This window comes from Theropithecus gelada, chromosome 19, assembly GCF_003255815.1.
Source record: "Theropithecus gelada isolate Dixy chromosome 19, Tgel_1.0, whole genome shotgun sequence".
NCBI lineage: Eukaryota > Metazoa > Chordata > Mammalia > Primates > Cercopithecidae > Theropithecus > Theropithecus gelada.
In genome coordinates this window covers 18,810,497-18,819,894 of record NC_037687.1, presented here as the reverse complement: position 1 = coordinate 18,819,894, position 9,398 = coordinate 18,810,497, and the positions used below count along the sequence as shown (strand labels likewise).

Here is a 9,398-nt window from a genome sequence, read left to right as displayed (position 1 = left end):
TATATATATATATATATATATATATATATATATATATATATATATATGTGTGTGTATATATATGTGTGTATACATATATTTTTGTATATATATCTCACAAAGGGTTGATGAGGACTTCAGATACTCCCAACATCGTGGCCTTTTCCACAACTCTGCCTTTGGCCTCCGGGAGGCAGTGAAGTTCAGGGACTCCCAAGCTGCATTTAGCGTTAGGTAGCGGTTAGGGTAGAGTAGGTTAGAGTTGGAAGAAAGACATTGTCATAGGAAGTCTCTCTGGCCGGGCGTGGTAGTTTACTTCTGTAATCCCAGCACTTTGGGAGGCGAGAGTGGGCGGATCGCTTGAGCCCAGGAGTTCGAGACCAATCTGGGCAATATGGCAAAACCTCATCTCTACAAAAAAAAAAAAAAAAAAAAAATTAGCTGGCCGTGGTGGTGCGCGCCTGCTAGTTCCAACTATTCGGGAAGCCGAGGTAGGAGGACTGCTGGAGACTGGGAGGCAGAGGTCGCAGAGAGCCGCGATCGCACCACCGTACTCCAGCCTGGGCGACAGTGAGACCCTACCTCAAAAAAAAAAAAAAAAAAAAAAGGAAGTCTCTCGGATTCCAAAATCAGTCAAAACCAGTGCTCTACACCTTCGCGCGCCGAGGGACAGCGCCCCGCGCGCGCAGCCAGCCTTTTCCCTACAGCTTCGAGGAAACCAAGGTAAATTCAATCATTGAACCCGGGCCCTTTAAGAAGCGAGCATGAAGGGGCGGGGTCGAATCAAGCCCCGCCCCAGGAGCGGCTACTGTGGGCACCGGATTTACAACACGCATGCGCCGAGCCCACGCGGTTCCGGGTCCCAACATTTGGCTCCAAGAGCTCTGTTCGCAGAGAAACAGATTCACACAAAAAGCCACCGCCCCCGAAACCCGCGGGAAATCTGTTTCCTTTGAGAGGCCCGGCCTCCAGTCATTGGCGGTTTCCCTGATCCTCTCTCCCAAATCTTCCGGCAGGGGATTGATCGAGGCGACTTTTAGGACTGGGGTGGGCGAAGGAGTGGCGGGTCTCTTCCCAAGTTACAGGTGAGGACGTGCAGGCCAAGGCGTAGCCGAGATCGCGCCGCCCTGTGGCTTGAGGAGGCGCCGGGATTCGAACCAAGGCTGTGCCCAATCCTAAGCCCTGCGAGGTCTTGTGGAACCGACATGACCCACTCTTTGGTTTGTCCAGAGACAGTGAGCAGGTAAGAGTCTGTGGGGACAGGCAGTGGCGAAGCCCTAAGCCTGGGGTCGACCCCTCAGTGGACAGAGGTGTGAAGGTCAGGCCCTCCGCGGACCTGAGAGCTGGTCTCAGCCCCTCTTTTTGCCCTGATCCTGGTGCCTCCAGGGTGAGTTCGGTGCTGAATCGCAACACCCGGCAGTTTGGAAAAAAACATCTTTTCGACCAGGATGAGGAGACATGTTGGAACTCGGACCAGGTGAGGCTCCTCCCTCGACCCTTCATCTCTGGGGTGATTCAGATTCAGATTTCATGGCTTGAGAACGTCAGGGGGTCCCCATAGGTGGCCAGGAAAGGAACAAGTGCCGAATTTCTCTCTTCTCCCCCTCAACAAGGACTGTGTGAATGAGATAGGCATAGCAGGGCCCTGCCTGCAGTGAGCTTGTGCCTCAGTTTTCCTGTCTGCTTCCAGGGCCCCTCCCAGTGGGTGACACTGGAGTTTCCCCAGCTCATCCGTGTCTCCCAGCTGCAGATCCAGTTTCAGGGTGGCTTCTCCAGTCGCCGGGGCTGCCTGGAAGGTACTAGGAGGCCCTGGGTGGCGGGGGTTCCAGGGGTCACCCCAGACACTCATTGCCTTTCTCTGCTGAAGGTTCACAGGGCAGTCAGGCTCTCCGCAAGATTGCAGATTTCTACCCTGAGGACAACAACTCGCTTCAGATATCCTGCCCCTGCTTCTGGGGTGGGGTGGTCTGTGCCTTTGGACTCACCCAAACCTGAATGGGAACCCTGATGTGTGATCTTGAACACATGACCTCTAGGACTCCATCACTTTTTCTGTAAAATGGGGCTGATGACCACCTGTTCTGTGTCAGAGGCTTAGAGGGGCCTGCAGCTTCCCCAGGTTGCCCACATCAGTGGAGTCTGAGCTGGGTCTGAAAGAGGTGGGGGCCTGCGGGTGGGAAACCAGAAATCACCTGTTTCCCTTGACTACCCACGATCACACTTTCCCCATACCAGCTGCTGAAGTGGACCGGCTGAAGGTGACATTTGAGGATGCCACTGACTTTTTTGGCCGTGTGGTCATCTACCACCTGCGGGTGCTTGGGGAGAAGGTGTGAGACCTCTGGGGGCTGTCTCCTCCAGGAAGCCCTCCGGGAAGCACAGCAAAGTCCCTCAAATTCTGCACAGAAGGTTTATTGGTTTCTCTTGGGAAGAGTCCCCTCCCACCACCTGTCCAGGAGCTGCCTTTGAAGCCAGTTCTAGGTTTCCCCAGCTCTGGCCGACCGTTTTGTTCCCTGAGTGTCTGAGTCCCCAGCGGGCGGCCTTCACTCAGGGTCAGCGGGCACCAGGTTGCTCTGGAAGAGCTTGAGGATGTGGTTCTCGATCACCTGTTGCACTGAGATGGGGCAGGGAAAAGGTGGGCTGTGAGTTTGAATCGGGAGGGGCATGGAGGCGCAGGCCAACCTGCCCTCTCCCCTTCGGGAACAAACAAGGACCCCTACAGAGACCTGCATTACAGAGCAAAGCTGGGAGAACCTAGGCCCCATCCCAGGAACCTCAACTTCCCCTAAGTTAGTAAAAATGCATTTTTATAGCTTTTCAGAATTATTAATATAAAAATATTTCTTACCAAGCAAAATGTGTGAATTGTGACTTTTATGAAAAGATGGGCCTGGGCGTGGTGGCTTACACCTGTAATCCCAGCACTTTGGGAGGTCCAGAGGGGAGGACTGCTTGAGCTCAGGAATTTGAGGCCAGCTTGGGCAACATAGCAAAACCCTGTCTCTACCAAAAAAATTTAAAAATCAGGCTGGGCTTGGTGGCTCACACCTGTAATCCCAGCACTTTGGGAGGCCAAGGTGGGCGGATCACTTGAAGTCAGGAAAGGCCAGCCTGGCCAACATGGTGAAACCCCATCTCTACTAAAACTACAAAAATTAGCCAGGTGCAGCCAGGCGCGGTGGCTCACGCGTGTAATACCAGCACTTTGGAAGGCTGAGGTGGGTGGATCACCTGAGGTTGGGAGTTCGAGACCAGCCTGACCAACATGGAGAAACCCTGTCTCTACTAAAAATACAAAAAATTAGCTGGACATGGTGGCACATGCCTGTAATCCCAGCTACTTGGGAGGCTGAGGCAGGAAAATTGCTTGAACCTGGGAGGCAGCGGTTGTGGCGAGCCGAGATCGCACCATCGCACTCCAGCCTGGGCGACAAGAGCGAAACTCCATCTCAAGAAAAAAAAAAAATTAGTCGGGTGTGGTGGCAGGTACTTGTCATCCCAGCTACTTAGGAGGCTGAGGCAGGAGAATTGTTTGCCTGGGAGGCAAAGGTTACAGTGAGCCGAGATCATGCCATTGTACTCCAGCTTGGGTGACAGAGCGAGACTCTGTCTCAAAAAATACATTAAAAAGATTTTACAAATTAGCTGGGTAGACTGGTACATGCCTGTAGTTCCAGCTATTTAGGAGGCTGGGACAGAAGGACGGTTTGAGCCCAGGAGTTTGAGACCAGCCTAGGCAACATAGCAAGACCCTGTCTCTTCTAAAAAAAAAAACAACACAGCCGGGCATTGTGGCTCATGCCTGTAATCCCCGCACTTTGGGAGGCTGAGGCAGGCGGATCACAAGGTCAGGAGTTTGAGACCAGCCTGACCAACATGGTAAAACCCCTGTCTCTACTAAAAATAAAAAAATTAGCCAGGCATGGTGGTGCACGCCTGTGATCCCAGCTACTCAGGAGGCTGAGGCAGGAGAATCACTTGAACCAGGGAGTTGGAGGTTGCAGTGAGCCAAGATCGTGCCATTGCACTCCAGCCTGTGTGACAGAGCGAGACTCTGTCTAAAAAAAAAAAAAAAAAAGCAACAACAAAAAATTACTCAGGCGTGGTGATGAATGCCTGTGGTCCCAGCTACTCGGGAGGCTGCGGTGGGAGGATCACTTGGAGCCTGGGAGGTCGAGGCTGCAGTAAGCTCTGCCTGCCCCATGCTCTGCCTGCACCACTTCATTCCAGCCTGGGTGATAGAGCAAGACTTTTTGCCTCGAAAACCAAAACAAAACAAAAACAAAACCCCTGAAAACAAGAGGGATGAGGAATGATTTCCATCCCAAACACAGTAAAACTCCGGAGGAAGGTGGGGGGATATTTCCTAAGCCCTCCATCCCTACCATGAACCCAGGGGGTCGGTTCAATGGGGATCTCCCCATTTGATGGATGGGGAAGTTGGGGTCCCATTGTGACAGAGGAAATGGAGTCAAATTCGGGTCTGCCTATGGTCCCTGTTCAAACCCACTGCCCGCCATGGAGAGGGGCGGCCTCCATGGCTCTGTGCGCTGTGGCCTGGCCGCCTACCCTTTGGTGTCCTGACTGCCAGGCCTCCGCAGGGGCCAGTCCTCCCACCTGGATGCCATTCTCCCTCCCTTCAGGTCCCCCAGAATCCTTCCCTGACCTCCCCATGCCAGGGCTGGGCCCATCTCACTTCTTGGGGTCTCAAGCTTAAGAAACATTCCTCCAGGAAGCCCTCTCTGACTTCCATTGGCCACTTTGGGGCTCTTTGATGAGAAGCCCCTCTTTGGGCCTCTCCATGCCTATGTGTCCCTCATCATGACCCCAGTCACTGACACCCATTGTCCTCCCTACCCCAGCACATGCGGAGCCCCAGTAGCCAGGACTGGGATGTGCCCAGGCGGGACCCCATTCCTGCCCTGTGTGTCTCAGGCCGACCTTTCCGGTATCCCAGGGCCACGGCAAGGTCCATCGGGGTGTAGCCAGAGTCAGCTTCGGTGGTGAGGTCAGCACCGCGGGCTGCAAGGGAGAGGGGAGGGTGCTAGAGGGTGGGGCCTGGGAGCCCAGAATGGGGTCTGGGGACCTGGGAGATCCCATGGCACCCCTCATTCCCCACAATGCAGTCGTGGGTCTGCCTATTGCCCATGTGGCCTTTTGACAAGAGTCCAACCTCTGCTATCTCGGTCTCCATTGAAGAACGTGGCTGAAGGGTCTCTGAGCCATGGAGGATGGAGGTGCTCAGCCTCTGGGCCAGATCCTAGACCCAGACCCTGACTCCCGTGTGGTCCTACCACCTCCTCCCCTCTGATCCACCCTCCGAGAAGAGCAGGCAGTGACCACCTGCTCCAATAACTCTTCAAGCAATGCTCGGGCGTCTCCCTACCCTCAGGATCCCCGCAGGGCCTGCTGGAGCGCTGGGGCCCTTGGGGCCAGTCCCGACTCCCACTCACCCAGCAAGGCCTCAACGCATTTCACGTGGTTCCCACGCACAGCGTACAGCAGCGGCGTCCCTCCATTCTGTTGTGGGTAGGGGCAGGAAAAACCAAAGGTTTACCTCTTCCTCATTCTCACAATGCCTTGTACTCTCTGGCCTCCAATAGAATGTGGTTCCTCCTCCTGCTCATCACTGGGCCTATCTCACTTTTTGGGGTCTTAAGCTTAGACACCTTCCTCCAGGAAGCCCTCTCTGACTTCCCTTGGCCACACGGGGCTCTTGCAGCCACCTGTGCATCTGTCATCATAGCGCAATTCACTGCATCTCAGCTGCCTGTTTCCATGTCTGCCTTCCCCACATGGGGAGCTCTGTTCTGTGAGGCTGGGAATGGGGCTGTCTCGTGTTCTCGGCACCCAGAGCAGGCCTGCACCTTTCAGGTGCTCTGTGAATGTTTGAGGCAGGAATGAAGGCCCGGAGGCTGAGAGGTCCCGGGGGAGGGCAGTCCCTCACCCAGTCATAGATGTTGATGTCCACGTCACGCTCCAGCAACAGCCCCACAATGTCTGTATAGCCGCCAGTGCTGGCCAACGACAGGGCGCTCTCTCGCTCTTTGGCCAGGATGTGGGGGTCGGCACCCTGCAAGGAGAAGAAGGGGCAGTGGTGGGATGGGTTGGGGCATACCCAGGAATCCTGGGGTACCCACAGCAGCTGCATCTTTTTTTTTGTTTTTGTTTTTGTTTTGGAGACGGAGTCTCGCTCTGTTGCCCAGGCTGGAGTGCAGTGGCACGATCTCGGGTTCATGCAATTCTTCCACCTCAGCCTCCAGAGTACCTGGGATTACAGGTGCCCGCCACGACGCCTGGCTAATTTTTGTATTTTTTTAGTAGAGACAGGGTTTCACCCATGTTGGCCGGGCTGGTCTTGAACTCCTGACCTCAAGTGATCTGCCCGCCTCAGCCTCCCAAAGTGCTGGGATTACAGGCACAAGCCACCACACCCAGCCAGCAGCCGCATCTCAAAGACAAGGCACCAGCAAACACAGCCAAGAACCCAGCCCACCCTAAGACCCCCGGGAACCCCCCAGCAGCCCAGCTTGGCTGGGACGCACCCACTCCAGCAGGAAGCGAACGGTCTCAATCTCTCCAAAGGCCGAGGCCCAGATGAGGGGAGTGAAGCCGCGCTCGTCTGGCTTGTTGACGAGGTTGTCACCTGGCAGGAGGGGGCAGGCGATACCACTAGGCTGCACCCCTACCCCCTATCCCCAGTGCTGCCAAAGGGGGACGAGGTGGGGGGCTGGGGTTAGACAGGAATGAAGGGGAGTGTACGTCGATGGACATACATGGACAAGGTCACACAGACAGGTAGATACAAGCACACATGTGGACACTCACAGGTCACATCAGCGTCATGAGTGGGCATGGACACCCGTATGCACACCACCCAGGCGCAGACATGCCAGCACATGTGTGTGGACACGCACCTTTCCGCAAATGCTCCTTCAGCTGGTCGAGCTCCCCCTGCGCCGCGAGCTGATGGATGGACAGGGCTGGGGCAGGACAGAGGCAGAGTCCTCACTCGTCCCCTTGCTTCTCTGTGCCTCAGTTTACCCTCTGTCCACGACTGCTCCTCACAGGCCCTCCCACCCTCCTACTCCTCTCCTTGTTGGGGACCGTGGGCTCACTCACAGTCTAGGGTGGCCGGCAGAGCCGACACCTCGTTCCCCCGCTGCCGGTTGGTTAGAGTGGTGGAGTGCTTCAGGGAGTTGCCTGCTGGGAGAGAGACAATAGGCCTCAGTTTCCCCTCGGTAGATGTTCTGAGGCTTCAGGACAGAAGCCCATTTGGTTTTTTGCTGCTGTTGTTGTTGTTGTTTGAGATGGAGTCTCGATCTGTCCCCCAGGCTGGAGTGCAATGGCGTGATCTCAGCTCACTGCAACCTCCACCTCCTGGGTTCAAGCGATTCTTGTGTCTCAGCCTCCCAAGTAGCTGGGATTATAGGCGCCCACCACCACGCCTGGCTAATTTTTGTATTTTTAGTAGAGACGGGGTTTCACTATGTTGGCCAGGCTGGTTTCAAACTCCTGACCTCAAATCATCCACCTGCCTCAGCCTCCCAAAGTGCTGGGATCATAAGCTTGAGCCACCAAGCCTGGCTGTTGGGCTTTTTTTTTGAGACAGAGTCTTGCTCTGTTGTCCAGGCTGGAGTGCAGTGGTGTGATCACAGCTCACTTCAGCCTCAACCTCCTGGGCTCAAGCCACCCTCCCACCTCAGCCTCCTGAGCAGCTGAAACTACAGGTACCACCATACCCAGCAAATTTAAAAAAAAATTATTTTGGTAGAGATGGAGTCTTGCTATATTGCCCAGGCTGGTCTCAAACTCCTGGGCTCAAGCGATCCTCCTGCCTCGGCCTCCCAAAGTGCTGGGATTACAGGCACGAGCCACCATGCCACTGCCTTTGGTATCTCCCTGGGGTCTTGGAGCTACCCAAGGCAGTGCCTGGGACTCCACCATTCACTCACTCTACTCTCTTGAATACCTAGGATGCATCTTTCTCCTCCCTTCCTGGCAATGTTCTGGGCAAACAAGGCATAGTTTTTGCCTTCTAGGGAGTCTGGGGTCAAGTAGGTGCATCAGAAATAGAGACATAATAAAAAACTTCAAGTTGAAATAAGTGTTCAAAAGAACTTAAGGCTGGGCACGGTGGCTCACGCCTGTAATCCCAGCACTTTGGGAGGCTGAGGTAGGTGGATCACCTGAGGTCAGGAGTTTGAGACCAGCCTGACCAACATGGTGAAATTCCATGTCTACTAAAACCACAAAATTAGCCAGGCGTGGTGGCAGATGCCTGTAATCCCAGTTACTCGGGAGGCAGGAGAATCACTTGAACCCAGGAGGCAGAAGTTGCAGTGAGAGAGATCACGCCACTGCACTCCAGCGTGGGCAACAAGAGCGAAACTCCGTCTCAAATTAAAAAAAAAAAAAAATTAAAAGCAGGTAGAAAAGGACAGAAAGAAAGGAGCACAAGGAATAAGTCCTTCTTAGGCAATGTGGTAACTGGAGGGCCTCCCCAAGGTGACACCACTGAGATCTTAGGAAGTCAAAGAAATCAGCTACAGGTACTGGGCACGGTGGCTCACGCCTGTAATCCTGGCACTTTGGGAGGCCGAGGCAGGCGATCACCTGAGGTCAGGAGTTCGAGACCAGCCTGGGTAACATGGCAAAACTCCGTCTCCGCTAAAAATACAAAAATTAGCTGGGTGTGGTGGCGTATGCCAGCTACTTGGGAGGCTGACGCAGGAGAATCGCCTTAACCCAGGAGAGGGAGTTGCAGTGAGTTAAGATAGTGCCATTGCATTGCACCCTGGGTAACAGAGCAAGACTCCGTCTCAAGAAGAGAGGGGACTCCGGGAGGCATCTCAAGAGTGGGTAGAGGGAAAAGGAGGGGAGGGGAGGGGAAGGGAAGGGAGGGGAGCCTGGGCAACAAGAGCAAACCTCCGTTTAAAAAACACAAAAAGGCCGGGTGCGGTGGCTCACGCCTGTAATCCCAGCACTTTGGGAGGCCGAGACAGGAGGATCACGAGGTCAGGAGATCGAGACCATCCTGGCTAACACGGTGAAACCCCGTCTCTACTAAAAATACAAAAAATTAGCCAGGCATGGTGGCGGGTGCCTGTAGTCCCAGCTACTCGGGAGGCTGAGGCAGGAGAATGACATGAACCCGGGAGGCGGAGCTTGCAGTGAGCTGAGATCCGGCCACTGCACTCCAGCCTGGGTGACAGAGCGAGACTCCGTCTCAAAAAAAAAAAAAAACACACACACACAAAAAAAATGAACTGTAGTCCCAGCTACTCAGGAGGCTGAGGCAGGAGAATGGCATGAACCCAGGAGGCAGAGCTTTCAGTGAGCTGAGATTGCGCCACTGCACTCCAGTCTGGGCGACAGAGCAACACTCCATCTCAAAAAAAAAAAAAAAAAAAAAAAAA

At 54.4% G+C, this 9,398-nt stretch overlaps 2 protein-coding genes across 9 annotated transcripts in view; one reads left to right on the top strand and one right to left on the bottom strand.

Moving 5' to 3' along the window:
- The first annotated feature begins 813 nt into the window (after window positions 1-813).
- On the top strand, window positions 814-2,836 carry NR2C2AP (nuclear receptor 2C2 associated protein). 2 transcript variants are annotated; one of them, XM_025366789.1, is made up of 6 exons: window positions 814-1,222; window positions 1,366-1,456; window positions 1,670-1,775; window positions 1,847-1,914; window positions 2,199-2,308; window positions 2,678-2,774. In XM_025366789.1, the coding sequence occupies exons 1-6, from the start codon at window positions 1,185-1,187 to the stop codon at window positions 2,766-2,768; spliced, it is 504 nt and encodes a 167-aa protein (XP_025222574.1). In that variant the 5' UTR covers window positions 814-1,184; the 3' UTR covers window positions 2,769-2,774. The 2 variants fall into 2 exon arrangements, with proteins under 2 accessions (XP_025222574.1, XP_025222575.1); XM_025366790.1 differs by having other exon boundaries at window positions 2,199-2,836.
- The window catches only part of RFXANK (regulatory factor X associated ankyrin containing protein), an 11,676-nt gene continuing 4,653 nt past the window's right edge, over window positions 2,376-9,398 (bottom strand). For 2 of the 7 annotated variants that reach the window (XM_025366783.1, XM_025366782.1), the window contains 7 exons: window positions 7,102-7,185; window positions 6,897-6,962; window positions 6,525-6,625; window positions 5,927-6,052; window positions 5,433-5,499; window positions 4,921-5,001; window positions 2,376-2,593 (listed from right to left, as the gene is read on the bottom strand). In XM_025366783.1, coding sequence (XP_025222568.1) covers window positions 2,523-2,593; window positions 4,921-5,001; window positions 5,433-5,499; window positions 5,927-6,052; window positions 6,525-6,625; window positions 6,897-6,962; window positions 7,102-7,185 — 596 coding nt within the window. In that variant the 3' untranslated portion in view covers window positions 2,376-2,522. The remainder of the gene's footprint in view (window positions 2,594-4,920; window positions 5,002-5,432; window positions 5,500-5,926; window positions 6,053-6,524; window positions 6,626-6,896; window positions 6,963-7,101; window positions 7,186-9,398) is intronic. The other 5 variants (XM_025366785.1, XM_025366784.1, XM_025366788.1 and 2 more) reach the window with 3 other exon arrangements.